Raw genomic sequence first — 23,471 nt, 5'->3', positions numbered from 1 at the left:
ATCGCTGTTAATATAATTCAAAACATTTCAAAACAATTTTTTGATACTTGACAAATATTGTTATTTTTTTCTCTTTCTTTTTTTGCAATATATAATAAATATATATTCGCAATATATATTTTTTGATAATGTGATTTAAAGGTCGCTTTCCTCATTGAAAGAAATTTGCATTTTATCATTCAAAAAGAACGCGAAATCCTTGAGATCACCTGTAGTTCGTAAAAAAAAAAAAAATATCTCGTACTGTCTCCATGGTATCGCTTTTCGTGGTCTCGTGAACGCGATATCATAAAACAGTGAACGTTTCACCATATTGGAATATGAGTTATTGCTTCGAAAAAAGTTCTTTTCCTGTTTTCATAGATATTTTTCATAGATATCAAATAGACTCGTTCTTTTGTTTCTTTTTTAACAATTATATTATTTTTAACGTCTTGCTATTTATCTACATTTTTACATTTATAAAAGTAAATAAATAATTTAGAGTTAAATGATTGATGTGCGTAAAAGTCATGGAAAAATTTCTCCCGATTTGATCAGGGCTTTCGCGATAAGTATAGCATATATTTGTTTTCGTGAACATTTATTAACAATACGCAGAATCCTCTTTTTATCGCGGATGTTGATGAAACGGTTGGTATATTTATTTGTATTATTTTCACAGTGTGCAAATACATATTTACATAAGTGATACCTATAAATCAATTTATTATACACTGAATGAAATACTGTATCACGTGTGTAATAAACAAATTTTCTGTTAATAATTCAACGATAATTCACGTGAATATTATGATTTATAATAATACATCTCGTGACATAGAACGATTTTTTTCAATTTATAAATAATTTTTTTGGATAAATGGATTAATTCACCGTGTAATGCAATTTTAAAAAAATTATTGTTATACAAATAATAAATGTACATGTAATTATAACGAGATATTTTTATACATTATTTGAACACATTTTAAGTGCATTAAGTCTGTATATAACAGATGCTAGGTCTCTTAAAATTCAAAATCTGTACTTTTTTATTCTTCGTAATCACTATTCGGGTAAAAATTTATATGATAAATTATCCTTAACTTCAATTAAGGATAGGATTATTATATTATCTCGGATCAAAGTATATATTCAGGTTTTCTCAAAAAGATCTCGTGGATCACCGGGAGAGAAAAAAGGAAAGGAAATCTCTCTCTTCTAATGACCGTCTTTTCTCGTCGTCTAGACTATTACGTTTCTCCGAAGAAATTGCCTGACGCCTTAATAGAAGTTGCGGAGACCAATATCGTTTCTCTCTTTTATTTTACTTATATAGAAAGAGAGACTAGCCTAGCACTGGAATCACTATCAATCGTCGTCCAAGTATTGATTTTCACGGAAACCAGTTACATCGCGGTAATTCGAACTCGCGACTCATATCCGTATGGTACCATTCGTTGGACGCGCCTCTTTTTTTTTTTTTTTTCTTGGTCATTGTAAATGTTTCAATCGCGTATCGTATACCATTTTATTCTTTGATGATTTATAATCGTTCGATTATCGTTATTGCTCCATCCTTCTTCTTCAACTGTTTCAACTGTTTTTAAAAAGACACAAAGTATATATCGTGTTAACGGAACTTTATAACTCTCTACTATTTACAAAGAAGCTACGAGTCAATGAAATTTAATATTTACCAATCAAATAGAAGATTACGCCAGAGGTGAAATACTGATAATATCACTAAAGATAATATATCTTTCAAATGCGAGCAACAGTGTGGATACATTGTAATGGAAGGCGTCACGAGGTTTTCGTATGGTGATCGTACGACATATTGTTAACTTGCTTGTCGAAGAAAAAACCAACCAATATATTTGAAAATAATTTAAATATGAATGGACAACGTTATTGAATGCACGTTATTGAAATTTTATGGTTGAATAATTTTTCAAAAACATATCATCCAGCGAAAGAATATATCGAGAATTTTAAAAAGAGAGGAAAAGAAAAAAAGTATCGAATATTGATATACAGTTCGCTTCCTGTATTCACATACAGTAATCGTACGTTCTTTGTTCACGTTAACAGATCGATCTTTAACGTGGATTATGAATTATTTATGATCCCACGTGTGAACGTGTGTGTATGTACTTAGGTCTTCCTTAGTTTTCAATCGATGCTCACGAGACTTCGCAGTAATAACGGTGTTATGCATATGACAAGAAATTCATCGATAAATTCTTATCAATTCGCCCTAGAAAAAAAAAAAAAAATAAATTACTTCCCAGCGATGAGATAAAAAAGAATAGATAGCAATATCGAGGTCAATTTTGATCTCCTCTAGATAAAATTAAAAAAAAAAACTCCATGGAGAGAACATTGTTTCTTATCTATCTATCGAGGAATTAGACATTTCTCGTTTCTTTGCCTCCAAATAGAACATCTTCAACGTACCGTTGTAAAGCCATAAATTCGTGGCTTAGTTACAAGTCGTTCGCCTTAAAGCAGCTGCATACTAGACCAAATTGTATCCAGAAGGATCGAATCGAGAGCGAATTGTATGTAAACGCGCGCTATCCTCTGTTTTGATTCACGTGTTTTCGCATAGCACATGGTGTAACGTTACTCCAAAAAACTTATTTTTCTTTCTCTGCTTCGAAACTTTTTCCCCACTTGATTTTATATAAATCTTTCCAAATTTCTTCACATATCTAAAAATTCAATTTTTGTATTTTAGATTCATATTTCAAAATATTTATATGATATAAGATAAAAAAAATTTCAATTAAGAATTGAAATGTAATATGGAATCGTTGTTTAATCGAAAATTAATCCATTTTGCTCTGATAAAATCAAATAATGTGCATAAATAATTCTTCCTTTATTCTCAAATTTAATTTACAATTTATTTTCTACTCTTTTTCAAGCGCATAATACAGGAAACAAAAGATTTTTAATACGATTCTACGAAGCCATATAAGACACGATATACTATATGATTCAGTGATTCGGATCGTGATGCGAGTCTGGGCGCGAGTTCACGCGTTTATTCGAGGACGGCAACTCACAATGGATAGAAAGTACCGTCCTATATTTGGCTCCGTCTGCTGCCAAGATGCATTAACGGCAGATGTATACGGGATGAATCAACTAGTGGTGGACAACCGTTCGATTTTCTATCGAGTCGGTCACGCGCGTCCATCAAGAATTGAATTTCATTGATATTTTTAACAGGAGCGAGCGAAATTCCTGGCCAACGAATAAACAACGCTCGCGGGTATTGTTGATGCATTTTAATGTTTCGCGATGAAATCAGCTTCTGTATTATGCTCTTCGCGTGTAAAATATTCTTCGATTTGTAAAAATGATCAGATGCTATGATTAATTTGAGAAAATAATTTCTCGTAGAAAATTTAACCGATATTCGATTGATTATAAAATTAAAAATTTGTTCCTTTTTAAAAAAATTCATGTTATCTCGATTTTATTACATGACATTATGAAAATACATTGCATTGTATTGCCATAGATCACAATAAATTCGAAGATTACAAAACAAATGGATAGAAAAATCAAAATAAATTTTTGCGTTCAAGATCATCTTAAGATCATAGAATAATAAATTATTGAGTTCGTTTTAAGGTCGATTATAAAATAAAAAATAAATGATTTTATTAAAAGTCAAAAAGATAACTTGGAAATTTTTAATTTTACAATTTATTAGTCGATTGAAAGTTCGTGAAAATATTTTTTTTCTGAAGGAAATGGTTGCAAAATCGTGAGGATATTTACATACTGCATCCTGTATATATTAGGTCTGTTTAAATTCATTAAGATCGCCCATGCGTAGTTCATACATCAAGAATCCACGGTTACTTTATGGTAATTTGATTTCATTATTCATCAGCTTTGCGGAAAATTGATGGGCGATGAGTCGAGAAAAATAGATCCTTGTTCTTTTCTCTAAAATTAACCGTGGTTCGTATCTTTCTCTCTTTTTAACCAAAAAGGAACAAATTTAACTGTAAATCTGAGATGCGTCTATATTCCTCGTGCATACGAATAAATCAATCGTGCTGGGTTTTATTGAATTAGATTATCAAAAGATGCGGCTTCGTATCGATCGCATTTGCATACTCGTCCTTGTTCACTTTATCGATGACCCATTTAATTATACCGATCGATCTTTCTACCAACTTTTTCAAATATTAAAATTCATGGATATATATATACGTATCACGATATCCACAATTTTTCACGCTTCATTCGTAACGTTCCATTTCACTTAGAACTCTTTTGAAGAGACGATCATTAAATACCTATTACGTCGATTTAATATAATGGATCGTTCATTATTCAACTTCGATCGTGCTGTTATTATTATTTCATTATTAAACATGTGAAGTATATAAGCTTCATAATACGATTCAGTCGCATTATAATAAGCAAAAGCGGCAATGTTAAAGGGAACAAAGGGAAAGCAATCGGATTAAATATCGGAAATAACGAAGCTTCATGATCTTCTTCAACGAGGAAACGAAGAAATTAAGTTTCCTGGAGCAATCAGAAAGACAATCGATGCAATTATTGATCACTTCGGAGCAGAAACTCGAAGTCGTTGACCTTCCTTACTAGTTCTAGCGTATCTATCGGTTATCACCAAGAATTGTTGTAACAACTATCTTTCAACCAATTCAACTCGTGCGTAATTTCCGTTCTGTCTAAAGAATTGCTCGTTTCTAAACCAGCAAATAAACATAAATTCGTTTACAATTGTATTTAAAACATTTAAAATATAATTATTGCTTATACTTATTAATTTTTTTAATAAGTATACATTATTATATTTTACGTATATACTAATTTCGAAGGATCAATCACGATCGAGTTAATTGCTCAATTTATTTATGAATATTTACAACGATATTCTAATTGTTTAAGTAAAAAAATAAAATTACAAAAAAAGAAAAGAAATCCTTAATAGACTAATTATTTTTGAAACCAATATACACATCGAGTCAAATGACCGAAATACATATAATGCATACATAACCTATAAATGCCAAACTTACTTGAAACGCTAGTTAACGATTACAATTCTGAATCTGAAAAAGTGCACGATTCATTTATGAATATTTACAATATTGACAGTCTAATTATTTAAAGAGAAAATATAACGTATCAATATAATCAAACGTTAAAAACGAATCATAAAATTCTTTGAATAGAAATTACGAGATATTAACAATATACACGTCGAGGCAACAAAAAGGTCGGGGAAGAAACAGAAGTAAGCGTGTAAAAAAAATTAGTATTCGTCGCAGTATCGACGTATTACGGTGCGAATTGAAGCGTTGAGTAATCGCATTCCCGGTCGACACGTTATTATTGGAATTCCGCGTTACGGATGTCGATCGACCGAATTAAATGGTCTATTGTGCATCGAGCGATGAATCGACTCTGCGGCTCCACTCCACCAACGATGACTCGACACCGGCGAATGATCGTTAAATCGGCCTACTACGTCGCGCCAGGGTCGACTGCGATCGTCGCGTGCTCCAGAACTCGACTGGACACTGAAAACCACGTGGGTTGAATGAGTCGCGATACCTGCTGTGATAACGATGCAATGCCGCTAAACATAGATCGTTGAGAAGCATCCGCTGATATTATTAATGGAAGTAGTTTAGATAAGTATTTCATTTTACTTTCCGCAATGAAACTACTTTGAAATTATCTGGCAAAATGATGAAAAACGCAAAAAGGATCGTTTCACGTGAATCTAATTTTATAGAATACAGAATTCTGTTTTTTTAAGATTCTTATACAATAAGGATTGATTCAGGTTACGATATAGTAAAATTGAATTGAAATTGATATACAAAAATTACTCGTATATGATAAATGTATAATAATAATCAACATTATATTCGAATAATTCATCGTATAGATTATAACAAATATAGAGATGTGCAAATATTATTTGATAAATAATATAATAATGTAATAATTCAGGAACAATTCATGAATACCGAAAAAGGTTAGGCAATATAAATTTCTTATTACGAGAGGAAGAACAGTTGAATGATAATAGAACATCAGGCGGGGTTGGGAATAAAATTCAATTTACATGCGGTATCGCGTGCATGCACTTAGGTACACGCACAATATGAATCTATTAAGTGTGGGTCAAACCCATCGAATTATAGCACGCGACACCCACATATCTATGAATAATGCATGTACCAATAGCGCGATGTTCTCGGCCGGAAGCTTCAACCTTCACGGAAATATATTCGTGATATATACCAAGTGACCTGCCATCTCGCAAAGAATTTGCATAACGGAAAAATTAAATTAAATCCTTTCGCTTTGCATCTCTTCCTTTATTTATTATTTTTTTTTATTCCTCTTCCTCTTCTCATCCATTCAATTATTTTTCGATTCGAATCGAGCGGAAATGTAGGAGTATCTTGATTTTCTCGACGAAGAACGTAGAGAGATTCTCATTCTCCGAAACATCAATCGATCGTTGTTGATATGCATCCAGTAAATTTACATCTAATAATATTTTCTTTTTTTTTTTTAGACTTTAGATTCTTTTCTTGAAATTATAATCGCATAATTATTAAGTTATTTTGCGTAGTTTTCAGTTTGCAACTCGATAAATTAATCCATGGTCGTTATATAATTAATTATCGAATAACAAAAATATAAAAACATGCAGTAATTTTGCACGTAATCTCAATGCTACGTCGGCGTTATTTCGCGATAATATCATTAAATTAGCATTATTCTTGAGTTAAGTATATTTGTTTGCATAAAATTTATTTTCGTAATTTGAAACTCGGGTAAAAAATAATTTGTATAAATAAGTTAAGAGAATGTAATGATATGATTTTATTCTTAATAATAATGATCTAATTGAATCTGTAATCAGATTTTAGTTTCATTTTGATTAATACAATTTTATCAATATATTGTACAAAAATGGAACTTTGTAAATTAAAAAGATGAATACTTTTATCATCTTAATTTTAAATCTAAATTTAAAAAAAAATTTCATCCATGTTATTTTCTAACGAAATAGAAAAGAAAAAAGAAAAAAACTTTCTCGTGAACACAAATATCAAGATTCGAATCTGAAAATTATCGATTCATTTCTTAATATAAAATTTAAACAATAGCTATTATAAATAAAATAGCTAAGATTTAAAACAAATATTTAAATTGTACTGAAGATCATTGAGAATACGAGATTTGTTCTCTTTCCTCTCTTATTTTTACCATTGGCCTTCGTGATTTTATATCCCTCATTCGTGAATCCAAGGTGAATGCGTCGCTCTCAGGTTTACGCTCGCTTGCCTCCTCCATCGTGTTTCTGTATTACGTTAATCATTGGTGAGCAACAACCGTCTTCCGGCAATAATCCAACATTAGGTTAGTTCCGTCATTTCTCGACCGACTCCATTATTTTTTTCTTTTCATGTCGAATTGCTAGACTGATGTTGACTCTGATGGAATTTGGGTCAGGAAACAAGGCTCCATCTTATGACATTCTCGCGATTCAAATGTCGCGAATACAATTCGATTATCTTTTATACCTTTTTGTTTCTTACTGTTATACGTGACTTTGTAAAATCTTTATGACAAAGGATTATCTACCGTGGTGATCTTGAAATTTAAAATCCTTTCAAAATTCTTCACGGATCTTACTTCCATTCGTCGGATATATTTGCAAGGCCACCGCGATTCGCATCGACCTTAGAATTTTTTCCATCTCTTGAATTCGTTATTTTTTCTTTATGAAGGATCAACATCTTTCTGAATTAATATATCTTTCAAATGTTTAAGTATGAGGTAGCATTTTAGATGTGTTGCAGGAATTTTATTAAAATTGTCAAACATTATTTAATATTTATAAAAAATATTAAGAAATGTAATTTATAGAGAAATTAAATTAATAATAATTATATTTGAAATGTATATGTTAATATTGTAAATTGTATTTATATTAAATGGAAGTTTTTAAATATTTTTTTTTCTTGCTTAAACGAATAGTAAAAAAAAAAAAAGGAAGTAATTATGATGTGCTGTGAAAATCTAATTAGTTTTAAAATGTTGTTGCTAACTTAAAGAAGATTGGGCAAGGTTGGACAGTTCTAAACCATTAATCAACTTACGATAAGGATATTTTATTGTTGACATTAAAGGTCATTAAAATGGCAAGTTTCACAAATGTGACCAACTATAAATAATATTTAGTTGTATGTTAATTTAAAATGAAGTTTCTGAAATACAATATTTTCATTTATTATTTTATTATAAAAAGACAAGTTTTATATTAAACATTTAAATGAGATTTAGATTAGTTTGAAAAGGATGGTATTTGTTTGTTATAAAGTTTAAAAAAAAAAGCAAGGAAAAGAGATTATATTTTATAAAAACATTCTGAATTTTGACAGCTGAACAAACTTTAAAGTCTTTATGTCATAAAATTATAAAAATTTTACCATCTTATCAATTTTCAATTAATCAATTACAAATAACAGCTCTGAAAAAACAGTTCGCGATCCATTATTTGAGAACCACTGTTCTATATACTGTTCAAAGGAAGGCGAAGAATGAGCACGAGGCTTATTTATCGTGCACACGAAGGCGCTCCATTTTATTAATCAGGGAAACTGTTATCGGTTCTTTGATGTTTCCCTTCGATGGATTTCGGCACCTGATCGATCCACTCGGAACAAAGGGACAACGAAAAGAGATGTGGATCGATAGATGAAATAGCGGGTGCACATCGCGTCGAAGGTGAACTAATTGCGTCGCAGTTAATTACGCCTCTGGTTGATTACGTGCAAGTTTATCGTGCACCAGCGAGTTCGGTCCAACCTGAGACCGACTCAAAGCCTTTCATCGACGGTTATATTATAATCTTGTTGATCGTTTCCCGTTTGCCTAGGACGGGAAGGAATGTTTCGTCCCTTTTGTTTTTCCCTTTTATTCCTTTCCTTTCGTCTCTGATCCATCTACCCCAACCAACTTCTTTGTTTCTCTTTTCACCATTGATAAGGGCCATGCGCGTTTCAATGCCCCGCTTTTTATTTTAAAACCGGACAATGGAAAATTCCCCGCCTGTTGGCGGCAAAAGGAAGGCCGGTGAATCGTGGAGGACTATGCAAAAATGATCCTCCGCGAGCTCGTTTCTCCGTGAAACAATCGGACGTTTTCTCCCAAGTTCGTTTATCGATCGGTTATTAAAAAATTATCGGTGAAAGAAAGAGGGAATTATACGGATGGAGTAGTTGAAGTTGTTTATGGCAATGGTTCTTATTGTGATCTTTATGGATCCTTGATAATTTCTAGAGATCTATAAATTTTTGAAATTAACAATTTTACTTATTATTTGTAAAATTACATTGTAAAAGAATGTTTAAAAACAATTGTGATTTTAATTAATAATAATATTTAAGTATATATCGACGATTCTGAATAATGAGCCTTGAACGAAATTGAATAATATTTCTTGAACGACTTTCATTAAATTGCAAGGCAAGAGGTTAATTTTTTACAATTAATTACTCTTGCTATATTTTATTTCTGGTTCATGTATATATGAATATATTTTCATATATTCATATATATAAGCGTTTTAGCAAAATTATCGATTTTGTTAAAAAATGTCGTCTTGAGATGAAACTTCGTTTCAAAGTATAGTAATACACTATTTATCCGATATAAGATAAGATTCTTTGGATCAGTCAAATAATAAAAATCCATCAATTCCGTATTCGTTCGTAAAATAAAAGCAAACATGTTGCAGAATTAATTATTTGCTTTTTATGTAATAAAGAATTTCTCTCTTTTTTAATTTTATCATTATTTATATTAGAATAACTAGTGCGAAGAAAGATTAATCTGCAATTCATAAATTAAGTTAAATAATACAAATTCAGAAACTATTATTTAGTAAACAAATATGTATTGTGATTGCATTAATTCGAATAAAGTTCTATTGTATAATGAGAAATGGTTTAAAATAGCAACGAAACGAGCAAATTTATCAATAATTCAAATAATCAATTTTCTGAAACCATTATATTTGAAAATTGATTAAAATTCATTTGATTCTTAATTTAGAATAATTTTTTTTTCTCATTCTCTTTAATTTTATTGAAAATATAATATATCATTTTCACTTAATAATCTAATCGACAGATACATCGTTCAAGATAAAACCGTAATGGAACAGGACGCGAAGAATAATTACCAATCGATTGGCGAGTTCGCGTTTTTTCTCGTGGATCTCTTCGAAAGGAAATGAAAGAGAATTGAGTCGTTAAAAAATGTTGTAAAACGAGCCAGAGGATATCCCGGGAGAAAAATTAAGGCTCTTTAACTTGTTCGAAAATCAATTTTCAACTTCCTTCCCCATTTGTTAAATCGAATCGATGACTTTCATTGCGGGAATTTTAAACAATTTTTTAATCAAATTGATTATGATTGGTTTTAACGCGAAGAATAATCTCAATCCGACATCCTGCAATTTCATATACTTCATAATCCAAGCTCAATTTTAATATAAAAGTACAGATACAATTTTTCTTAAGATATTTTGTAAATATATTGTTTCATAAAAATATAATGAATTATTGAAAATCGAAGTTCTAAAATTAACAATGTCAGAATAACAAGAATATAACCTTATTATATATTACTATTCTTTCTTTATTTCTTCTCCAATAGTCTAAATTCTTTTCAACTTTGGTTAATAACAGAGAAAGTTTCCAAAGGGTTCTTGGACCAATTATAAGTTCCAAAGACTCATCACCTCGTTCAAATACGAGTTTCTCGATTCGATTCAAAGTTTCAGCTTATCCGTTCTAGTAGTAAATAATATTTCTTCCTCGCCAATCTTCATATTTCCGGCTCGAATTTAACATACTTATAATTAGATATCGAAGATCTCTTCCCATTAAATGGAAACCACCTTATCCAGCTTTTATCACTTGTAATTAGTTATCGAAGAAGATGATCGATGAAAAGTAGAATAATGGCGGATAAAGGCGATGGAATTGACGCAAGAATACATATTACGCATCCACGTCTAGGCTGCGCATCGTTCCTAAATTTATCGAGAAGCAAGATAGCCGCAAAGTGGGCCACGCTCTCGAGACTAGCCAATGACCACGTACACTAGTATATCATTAGGAACGCTCTCACGACCTTACGTGTAGATATATTTAAACAGTCATGTGTTAGAATATACGACAAAGCGTGACGTAAAGTTACATGCGTCAACACTCTCAACCATTACTAAATATAGGGTGATTCCAGTGCACACCAGCATCGTGATGAACGTCTGTTTTCTCGAAGGAATTGCTAAAATCGACGTTCTCTGCTATATTCATTTATACATCCCCTCCCTCCATTTCGATCAGCTAGATTTGGTCGCAAAAGCGTTCGATCGCCCGAATATTTCGCGTTTCTGTTTTTGGCAAATGTTTAATGATTTTTTTCTTAAATCATTTTTTTTTTTAAAGTTTAAAGCAATATTATTGGAAAAATTGCTTATGCTATTTTTAAATACAAAATTGTTATTCCTTTGTATTTTATTTTCAAATTCGAATGAAATGTAAGTTAATAGATACTTATTGAAATTAAAATTTTTATTCAATTATTGTTGAGGGTGAGACCTCATAATGGAATCATGCGCTTTATGGGGGTCACTTTTGATCCAACGTTCTCCATTCATCAAAGATTAATATACTTTGCAGCAACTGAATATCATTATATCGCTCGTGTAATTCGAATATAATATAATATAACGTTGCAAGTTATCCACGGAATTTTGATCATTATTTTAATGAAAAATTAAATTAGAAGAACATCAGCCAATTTTATCTCGTTAAATACGATGTTAGAGGACAATTTTATCTCGTTTTTCTCTGTTTTTTTTTTATATTCCACATAAACGAGACATGAGACACACGATGAAGCTTCCTTACTCAATGTATATTCGTAACACATGATATTACGCGTTCACTTCGAACTACGTGACCGTGTACACGTCTTGTAATATACGCCGAGTACACTGTGACACAGTTCCTCGTGAGCCAAACGTGGTTCCGTTTGCCGTATTACTTCTTTTATCAAATAATTACAGAAGAGAAACCATTAAACCCGTGCATCTTTTAACGAGCTACGCTCTCCTTTGATCGTTCGCTCGATTCGACTCGAGTTTGATACAAAGACGATTATTCTGTTACAGAGAGTCAAGAATTTGTAAATAAAACTTGACCATCTAGTTATTTCATTTCATCCACGTTTCTTTGTAGTATTATATAAATTCTATGAAAAGTACACTGGTACTATTCGAAAAGTACAAATGTTTCGTCTTTTTTATTTTTTTTTTGCAATTTTAAATATTGCAACTCTCGATTGATCTAGGAATTGTTTGAAAAATTTATAAATTCACCTTTAAGAAGCAAATAATTGTAGATTAATAGAACGGCAAGCCAGTTTTGATTCGTTTATTTTGCGAATTCGTAAATTACAATTCCGATCCAACACAATTGATAGATTTGGTTAATATTTCACTGCACGAGATTGCACAGATAGGTGGCACGGAAAAAGAAATCGTGCAACTTAGATTTCTATTATCGCCTGCTTATCCAACCACATCGTTCTTGCGTTAAATTCTTAAAATTTACGTCATTGATAGTCTTAAGCCGTTCCGGTTGCCCGTGGAACTGATTTAATCAGCTCTTAAGCAACGCCAATAAAATTGTTTGCGTAGCTTTTTTTTTTTTCTTTTTTCTTATTTTTATCGTTCTCACAATATACAAGAATTTTCTATAAAAGTCTTAAGTAGCACGCATCACGCGCGTAAACGCCAGACGAATCTTCTGGCGTCTCTACTTTTATGGACTGGATATGAGTTCATTTGTATATAGCACGATGTATGCTATTCCGTTGTTTGTTGTTGGTTAAATCTGAAATATTCTCTCTGTTCACTTTGCACGCTGGATCGTGTACATTCCTGATGCGTAAAACACGTTGCGGAATATCATGAAATTTAAATTTTGCTCGATTGAGATACATATAATTGTCTCAATAACTCTTCAGAGATGGCCTCCAATCTACTTTAAAAAAATCTAATAAATTCGAAGAATTCTAGAAATCAAAATCAAATTTTAATCTTTAACAAAATATATATGTTGAGAAAGCAATTCTGGATTTCAAGAGTTTCGATATTTGACGAGTCTAAAAATCAAATTTCGATTAATCATAAAATTTTATATTTATATATTTATATATTGATCAATTTTGGAGGCTCGTTTATAAAAAAACAATTTAAATTATTATAATCGGACGGAAATAGCAGTGGAAGTTGAATAAAATAAAACAGATATTCAAGGCACGTATAGATTTATTTGAAGTCTGGTATCAAACCGTATTATGATCCTCTTGCTCTTGTTCTCGACCAGATTCCATGACCGGTCGACTTTGCGCGGCTCGTCGTGTTCGTGTCCTCGACATATTTATCGTACTACAGAAATCGTTCGCGTTACGAAGGAAAAACATGACGCTGATCGCTGGAATGCACAAAGTCTCGTTTCTTGCATCGACAAGGTAATCGGTGAGTTATGAAACCTATTATAAAGTTTGCTTGTTCCCGAGGTCTTTGATCTTCCACTTCCGGCCCCTCTTGGTCGCCTTCGGTCGACCACTTTTCAAGGACTATGAAACGACGTCCTTAACATTCGTAATGTCCATAATATTCTTGAAATAAAGAGCAAGTAAAAGGAAGTCGTAGACACTCATTCGTCGTGGCTTTATAAAAATTAGATTCAAATGTAATAACGTATCTCTTGATTTCATGGATTCGTATCGCGAAAATGAAGAATCTGGTGATCAATCAAGTCGATGTCAAGATGATAAGAATTCAGTGAAATCTGTTAACAATAAAAATTATCGTATGATGTAAAAAGATAAGTAGAGCATCGAGACGATTTGATTTCGTCAGGATTATTATTATTAAATTGCTTATTGTTGTTTCTTGAATTTATTTATTTTTACTTTGCCATACGTAGATAATATATTTTTTATATAGATGAATTCTTGAATACACGAGAAGAATGTGTCGATTTATTTTTAAACGTGATGGATGTATTAGTGGCACGTGTACGGAGCAAATTAAATCCACGTGGAAAACGTTTTTTTTCAAATTTGAATCGATACCAAAGGAGTTAATTATCGTACGACATGCATAATAAGAAAGTGGATGCGAATTGCGAACGAAAGATCAAAGAGACTCGAGAGAGACGAGAGTTAAATTTCAGAGTTTTCAGTATAAATTTCATAATTATCACGCGAGGTGCATTTATATATCGTGATGAATTCTAGAATCTAATGTGTCATCGTCCTCGAGTTGTTGCGTGTGTTCAATATGCACGCTATATACATTTCTCGATGCGATAAATCTGACAAGAAGATGAATGAGAAATTTTCACTCGTTTCTACGATATCTATCGTTTCCCGGCTATCCATTGTGAGCTTCCTATCAAATATTGAATCGGACGAGCATAAGATTACCTATTCCCTTATCTCTCTATATCGGGTATAATTGATCTAGTTCAGTATTTCTCAACCATTTTTGGTTGAGACATGGTTTTTATCTTTTCAATTTGATATTTAATTCTTAAAGGGGAATTAAAAAATTTCTTATAATAATCATAAATCTTGATTATTTTTTTTTTCATATCAGATTATAAGTATATGGACGTACAACTAGAGAAGTAAAGAAACCGAGATAAAGATCCGTTTTATCCAGTTATCCATTTTGTGTCTTATTTCGCATCATACGTACATTACGTCAATATTTTCGTCATTTAAAATTTTCCACAAATACATAAACTTACATTCGTCATAAATTATTACTTCTATTACATTCCCGTAATAGACAACCATGTTAAAATAAACGGATCGGAAATATTCATCATCGAATTTCCCACATAAATAAATAATTACGAATAAAAATAATCTCGACGAATCTCCAATAATCACTTTACAATCCTCCCGAGTTGTAAATCCACAATGATCTTATTAGTTGAACTTTGGCAGTTTCGCAGTCGAATCCGAAACTCGATTACACGATACGAGATTTCCCAATTACACGAAATATTCCGCAAAAGAGACGAAAGGAATAAGCAACGTGATGCAATCGATCCTCTCCCCTCGCTGTTCGAGGATGCTAATACGAATGAGCAGAATTTTTACACGTAGGAAGGCGGCACCAAAGAGACTCTCGTTCGCGCGTCACGGATTTATTTTCACTTTTCACGCATCTCTCCGCCGTTTTATAGAATTTCAGAATTTTGTTTCTCCGACGTACGTCGACCTTCGGCGCGATGCCAGCTGGGACGACGAAATCTGGGAGGATTCGTGGCAGATGAATGAGATCCCGGATTTGATTTGATTTTTTGTTATCCATCTTCGAGGTTGAAAATATTCTTGTATCCATGATGGATGTCGGGTGAATCCTAGCAACCCATTCGACCGGTTTCTCGGTCTTTCCACTCCATGGATGCAAATACGATTTCGTCGTGGGATTATTTGAAGCCTGTCCGAGATGATACTTTATTTTTAACTTTTTACATATTTTTGCACACATTCGTGCATGTTTCACTTTGATATATTTCGACGTATGAAATTAAATGGGTAAATGTGGGAAATGGAAGGGAGATAAATCTTTTTCGCATAAAAAAAAAGTCTGCTTTGCTTTTAATTAAGATTGAGTAATTTTTTTTTTTATATGTCTTTTTTTACTAATTAGAGAGAACTCGTTTGAAAGGAAGATATAGAATAGATAGTACACGTGTATAATAAAATAGATAAAAATGATTTGATAAAAATGATAGTATTACAACCTTTGAATAATAAGTGATCTCATTGATATATTCTGTTGTATAATTATATTATCAATAATTATATTATCAGTAGATTAATGTTATCAGATTAATAATATATAAAATATAAAAAAATTAACAAATTATGAATTATAAAAATTGTAAAAAAGGAAATCTATAATCTAATAACTTGTAATATCTTTCCTATAATATCGTTCTAATTTTAAATTTACGCAAAGATGATGCAATCGAGTTAAATCATCGGAAAGCTTATTGGCTGACTGACAAATTTCGTAAAATGAAGAAGAGATCAAGTTTGAAAAAAAAAGTTTGAAAAACTTTCTGATTCTGATAAAAACGTAAACTCATCATAAACTCCTAATCAAATCAATAATTTTCTTGTTTGTTAACCGAGTCATTGAGATTTATATAAAAAAAAAGAAACAGAGATTAAGTTACGCAGTCACTCAGATTTTTCCATTCCAAGTTTCAATTGATAATTTCAAATAAAAAAAAAAAAATCACCTGGTCAAGGTTTTGACCGATATCTCCACGTCGGCGCCTAATACACGATCACTAATTCCCAGGAAAACCTCTTGATTTTGTTCGACAAGGCTTCCGACTTCTGGCTCGGAATGCGACTCGTGATTTCGAAATACGGTATCGTGAACAACAATGTTTGTAAACTGAAAAATGCTTTTTAGATTTAGGATTCTTTCTCTACAGGTTTCTCAGAAACATGGAGAGTAACAAGTAAACAGACGGTTAGGTAATGGTGTTAAAGCTTTAATAGGATCGTGCGGTAGGACGATCAAATAACGAAGACTTATCGTTGGATGGACAATTTAATATAGACAGAGTGTTAATAACGTGTTCGTGCTCGTTCGTGTTCGTTCCACGATTCTGTTGGTTTCGTTTTATTTGATTAACGTCGATATATCGTGCACAGGAGAAGGAATAATCAATCGAATATCCTTTTGTCTTCACGCCATGCGATAAAATAAAATTCACACAAACGATCGTGTGTAATTTGCGATATCCGACCGACACTTTTCCACTTGTCGTTTTCTCTTATTTTCCGATATAGGCTACTCCTGCGGTTTCATTTAATCGCGTGCACGAGGGAAAACGCTCCCAACCGCGCCTATTTTCCCTCCATTATCCAATAAAATACTCCGTTGTTCGCATCGATGCGAATTTGTATCGATGCCCAATCTTGTTTCATCTGACCACTTGTTACTCGAAATTAACAGTGGTATATTCTATATTTGGATCCGAGACGAGATTCATTGAACCGTCAAGGTTCAACTAACTGTGTCCCTCTTTGGCAATATCACTTATTTCGAGATTTCGATGTGTATAATATGTGCACATTGTAGGAAGAAAAATAAATATTGTTTTAATCGTTTAAAACGATTGAGAAATTCGTAAGGCAGCCGAGAGAAATGTAAGATCTTGTGGATAAATTTATTTATATTTTGTATATTAGAGTAATACTGTTTTAGATAGTTTCAAAATAAAGAAAATTCGATTCATTGCGATGATTTGGACAACGAGTACATAATAGTTTATCATGAAATTGCATTGCGTTTTGACAATAACAGTTTCGTTTTGTAATTTTGTAACTAATTTTCATCTAACTTTTGTAATTCGTTTATTAAACATCGTTTTCCTAATTTTCCTATATTTATGAGATAACCTAATGTACAAAATATTCGATTATAGATGTCCAACAATTATTTTGTATAATTTTCCAATAAAAAACCTAAAAATAAAAAAAAAATGTATAGTGTAATATTACTGATTTCACAGATATTTCTTGATTTTTATTAATTTTTCGTTGCATTATTATCATCTTTCTATCTTTATTATATTATAATAAGTATCTCAGAATTGTCCATATTCCTTTTAAATCGAAAACAGGAAATTTGTCATTCCTTGTTCAACGATGATTAATACCTGAAAAAACAAAATCATAATTTAAAAGCATAATTCAATCTTAGTGAATCATCTATTAAATTTTAAATCTAAAACCTCCACGCATCTTTCGAAATTCGTTTCGAATCACGTTATTCGAGGCGGAAATGAATCGTCTCGCGGATCCGATCGGCGCGCATACGCGTGCACTTGTGGTCCATTCATTGGCACGCGAGGCGACCGGAGACAGGGGCGCGAAAGAGAGCAAAAGGAGAATGAACTCGGATTACAATGAAACGCAAATAAACCCGAGACACGCAGGGAGCCACGAACGATCGGTGGCGGTCTTTTTGCACGTGTGTAGGTCAGTAGGTGGGTCCTCGGCTGGCTGCACTCGTCGCCTCTCGAACCACGCGCCTGTTGCAATTAACGTTCCACGCCCACGCTTCAATTTTAACGACCCGCCGATGCGTGCGAACGAGTGGCAAATTTAACCCTTCACTCGCGCTTTTTGGGAGAAAAGTGCCAATGTATGATATGCGTTCGCGAATCAGCTGTTCCTGTAAAAAAAAAATCGGAATTAGTTTGAATTTTTAGGATTGAAAAAATTAATTAAAAATTAATTAAAAAAATCTTTTTAATCGTCACGTTTCAGAGCTTATAGATGTTTTAAACAGAATGTTTAATAAAAATTTAATATAATATGAAATTTATTTCTATTAGTAGTAAGTCAAGATAAGAAAATCAAGAATAAATGTTAATAATAATAAAGAAGATTGAAAGGAGGATTCTCGCTGTGACATTCACTGTGTTAAAAAATTGTTTCAATGAAAAATAGATAGCCTGGCCATGTAAAGTGTTCTCTATTTATATCTAAACTTTCTAATGCCAGACAAAGAAAACCTGTTACTATTTTATCGTTCAAGCATGGTTGCAACTTTGCAAGTGTCTTCTTCACATATAATATCCATACATATCTATCCATGTTCGTGTGAAAGTCACGATGCATCAGGTTAATGTACGCCACTTTTCAATCGTTCATTTGTAACTGACCATTTATTTTAATCGAATATTCCATTTGGACTTAGGCCCGAATGTATCAGCCCTTAAAAGTGTCAAGCCTTCTTGCGATAAGATTAAATGTTTACGAGCGTTAATCTTGACCTTTGCACTCTATCTGTGTATTTCATATGCGTTTTTTTTTGCATCACTTTGAAAGATAATTTCACGTAAATTACATTTTATTTTTTTTCATCGGTTGTTTTCCTCCATTGTATATAATAATATGCCTTTTCCAAGCTTCTCCTGTTTTTGCGCCTCTTTTGCTAAGTAATGGAAGAAAATGGCTCCTTTGAAACAATTGTAGTTCACGCAATTGTTTTGCTCTCACGAGGGAAGTTAATTTTGCTGTCGATTGTGTCGCATTCAATATTTTTTCTCATCTTCCTCTCTCACGATACTCTGAACTCATCGATGACATCACCTATTTGAGTGAACAAATATTAAATGCAACGTTCAAGAAGTATCGTTCAAAATATCTTTTTGAGTATCTTTTATTTCTTACGGAATAGACATAGAAGTTTCTTTATATACTCGTATTTTCATGTACCCTACATGGAAAGAATTGAAATTGATAATCTGTTGCTTTTCTGCGGATTTTGCTTACGTTGAGAAAGAGATAACATTATATGTGAATAATAAACATAAATTACAATAAGTAGGGATATAAAGATATTCGAATCTTGGAAACTTCAGAAGACTTTGAAACTTAAGAAGTTTCGAGAACTCGGAACTTATTTTTATGAAACTGTTGAAAATAATAATTCGTATAAATAATTTATTAATTTTTATTTAACCAAATTTTGTAAGTCGCAAAGTTGACAATTTTTGTTATTTTCCCAAATATTTTTTATTTCAAGAATTTTGAGATTTTATCAATTTTTCATATTCAAATTTCGTAAATCTAAAAATCAGATTTCAAGTTTCCATTTAATTAATGTTATATTTATAAATTTAATTAAGATACCTTCAAGTTTTAACGTTTTTGTAACCTTGGTGTTTCAGGTTCTGCATCAGTAGAACAAAAAAATGGAAATGGTAGCGCGAAAAATAACAAAACTAATAACAATGGGGTCGAGGTGAACCGAAACGAAGAGCAAAATGGATCTGGCGAGATCAAGGGCCAAGCTAAGAAGAAGTCGAACACACCTGGAAGTGGTCCTCTGTTGCAACAAGCGTACGTTTCATTATATCTCCATCCTTGATTTTATTTATGCTTTATCTACTCCCTTATTATATATTTGATTTATCGCATTCGATTTATTGCATGATATGCTTATTCATATTTGTTATTTGTAATAAAATGAAACATGTAATAAAATGAATATCAATATTTTTACTCAATTAATATTTTTTTGCAGAGAGATATCCACCAGTCAGCTCGACTTCTTCAAAATGCTCGACGAAAAAATTGAGAATGTAAGTTAAAATCTTAATTCCATCTTGTTTTTCTCAATGTTATCTACAATCATTTTTTCCAATTTATCATTTTATCATTTAAAAATTAATTGCATTATCTTCTTACGTAATGCCTTGTTATTTTCATACAAGATTCACTATGTGACAAAGCTTTCGGCTTAGAAAATGATCAAGATCAACCTCGAATTACGCAATTATTTTCTCTATCGCGTCGGCAAAATGCATTGGAATCAGGGCATGTAAAATAGATGTTTCCTTAAGGCTTCATCGACCTTGTGGTCGCCTTGTCGTTAACAATAATATTAATTCGTATGCATGTAAGTCGATCGGTCAATTACAACTTTTATCGACTATGAAATATAAATTTGCTCCATATTTCATCATCTCCATATTTAATGCTCTTACGTTCCTTCAGAAGACAGAAGTTATTCTTTTCCCCTCTTCTCTCGTACCGGTTGTTCTTGACCGATGACATCATAACATTGGTTTCTTGTATGAAGAAATTTTTTTTATATTTTTTTATACAACGTTCATATAAAATCAAATACTTGAAATATTATAATATTCTTTCGATATTTTTTTAGAAATTTAACAATTACTTACTTAATAACAAAATAATAACATTTTTAAAATAATATTTTCAGGGTCCGGATTACGATGAAAGTCTCGACACGACTGCAAGAGCTGAACGAGTGTCCAATCTTCTACGTCAATGGGAATTAGCCAGTGTGAGCTGGTCGAGTGTCTCCGATTTGAACAACGCATCCCCGTCCGCGATGAAAAATCGCGGTTCAGGACTGAACGCATCTCGACAGAGTTTGAGCGCAAAAGACAGGGAAGGAATAAGGAATATAGTCGGTGGTAGACCGGAAAGCGCACCTATTTACATGAGAAATGCGAATCGCGTGGATGGTCTCCAAGAGACTCACTGCCCATCGCCAAGTATGCCGAGACACGTATTAGAATCGATCACCCAAAGTCCAACCCAAAGTCTGAAAAATGTCACACCGCCTGGCTCCTCTCCAACCAGTTTGCGTTATCAAGATAGTTATAAGGAGTGCAACGCTAATCAGCCATCGGCCAAGACCGTGAAGATTCATTACAGTGCTCAGAATCCTGTGAACGGGGAATACGTGACGCAACAGGCACTTTATCGTGAACAGTATTTGCAACAAACTGGGATAATCACGGTACCTTCGCAATATTCGACCGGTTCACCTGGTGGTAATGTCCTTAGGAACAATCCATACGTGCAACAGTATCAAATCACCAGCCCACAATTCACCACTCCGAGGAAACGAGGCTTCAATGCCGCACAAATGACGTGACCGGGCTGACCGTACACCACCAGATAAGACTGATATATACCATACACACTCACACAGATATATTCTGCGAATTGAGAGAAAGAGAGAGAGAGTGAATGAAAAAGAGCGTGAGAGAGAGAGAGAGCGAGAGAGAGAAGAGCGAGCAGAACTCGACGGGGATTTCTCGAGTTCTTCGTCGAGACGAATTTATTCGCATGAACAGTAAAGAAGGAGAGAGAGCCCATCGAGGCTGGAGACTGACCAACAAACGGAGAAGATACTACGGATATTTCTCTACATGTTTCTAAAAAAGATTCCGTACATTTTTTTTGCAATTGGCAAAGATATCAAGCGATAACCACTTGAGTAATAATAAATAAAAGCGCAAAATACTTTGTTGGCCTAAAAGATAAATGTGATCCATTCAAAATAATAAAAATGAAACAAAAATAGCAAAATCTCTAATGTAAACTACAATTTAAGAAAATTCTTCGCTATAAGTGCCAAAGTATAATAAGCAATTTAAGTGCTACGGAAAACATTGTATGAAAGAGAGCGAAAAAGGGAGAAAAAAGAGAGATTATCCGTTGAACTAATACTCCGTTCTTTGTAATTCATGTAAATGAAACTTTTTCGATGTGTATTTGTATATTTATATATATGTTTATATTATATATATTATATATATATACATATGTATAATATAAATGCACATATTATATATACATATTATTTATATATATATATGTATATATATATATATATATACATATATATATATTTTTTCATTTATACTTGTATTTTCGTTTTCTATTTTAATCAGTAGCGTCTCTACGTACTATTGATAAATGTATATTTCTATAAGGGAAAAAGAAACAAAATGAAAAAAAATATAAAGGAACCACACACGCAAACGCGAATTTCGCTATAGCGTTTTGTATAATTGTGTATTAGCGATATATTCCGAGATATATATACTTCGCATATACGTGTGTATGCATTTATGTATGTATCTAAACTGTCGAGAAGAAAAAAAAAAACAAGAAAAGATGTAGGGATTTTACTTATACCGTGTATAGATTCATTGTATGTATTGTATGGATACATTTAACTTAACGTGATGACTGTATATTTATATGTTGACCATGTTCAAAGTTAACGATATATATAGTTGATAATGAGAGTTTTATATTTCATGTTATGAATATGCTCTATATTGTGGAATACACTTAATCGAAATCGCTGCATCACCGTCGAAATCTGACTACTATATTTTGTTTCGTTGAGCAATTTTTTTTTTATAAATAAATTCATAATTTCTCCCCAGCAAATAATGTATTATAGATCGTGACACGATGAAACCTACTCAAAAGATATCAGAAACTAATAATAATATTTAGTGTTCTTTATGGAAATCCAAAATATATTTTAATAAGTATATTTAAACAAATAATGATTATTAATCAAATAATACACGATTTAAAATATTTTTTAATAAGAGCTTAGAAATCTATTGACAAGATCAGAATGAAAAAAACTAAAACAATACATATTGAATATATAGGTTTTTGAATAAAATATAATTTTTGATTCGTCAAAACGATTGGTATGCAGTTCATATGTAATCTAATTTGACATTTTATTAACAAGATTTCATTCTCTGGAAACCCCAACGATACGATACGAATCTAATCTTCTTATATCTACAATATAAATATATATATATCAATGAAAATTTATTTCTAATTTAAATAAGGATTTATTTGATTAGTCTTTTCTTAGAACAATAAGTTCAAATTATCTAATTGTTAATGATACTTTTAGTATGCAATAATTTAATTTCTAAATTATTTTAGCATACAAATTTTAA

The 23,471-nt window shown here is 32.0% G+C and overlaps 1 protein-coding gene across 3 annotated transcripts in view; it reads left to right on the top strand.

Annotated features, from left to right (window-relative positions):
- LOC100577638 overlaps positions 1–22,164 on the top strand; it is a 31,990-nt gene extending 9,826 nt beyond the window's left edge. For all 3 annotated transcript variants that reach the window (XM_006558424.3, XM_006558423.3, XM_003249256.4), the window contains 3 exons: positions 19,881–20,052; positions 20,237–20,294; positions 20,939–22,164. In XM_006558424.3, the coding sequence (XP_006558487.2) occupies positions 19,881–20,052; positions 20,237–20,294; positions 20,939–21,622 (914 nt within the window). In that variant the 3' untranslated portion in view covers positions 21,623–22,164. The remainder of the gene's footprint in view (positions 1–19,880; positions 20,053–20,236; positions 20,295–20,938) is intronic.
- Positions 22,165–23,471: the final 1,307 nt, after the last annotated feature.

The sequence above is a fragment of the Apis mellifera genome, linkage group LG3, assembly GCF_003254395.2.
Source record: "Apis mellifera strain DH4 linkage group LG3, Amel_HAv3.1, whole genome shotgun sequence".
NCBI classification, from domain to species: Eukaryota; Metazoa; Arthropoda; class Insecta; order Hymenoptera; family Apidae; genus Apis; species Apis mellifera.
The sequence above is the reverse complement of the archived record's forward strand: the minus strand, read 5'-3'. Positions and strand labels throughout refer to the sequence as shown.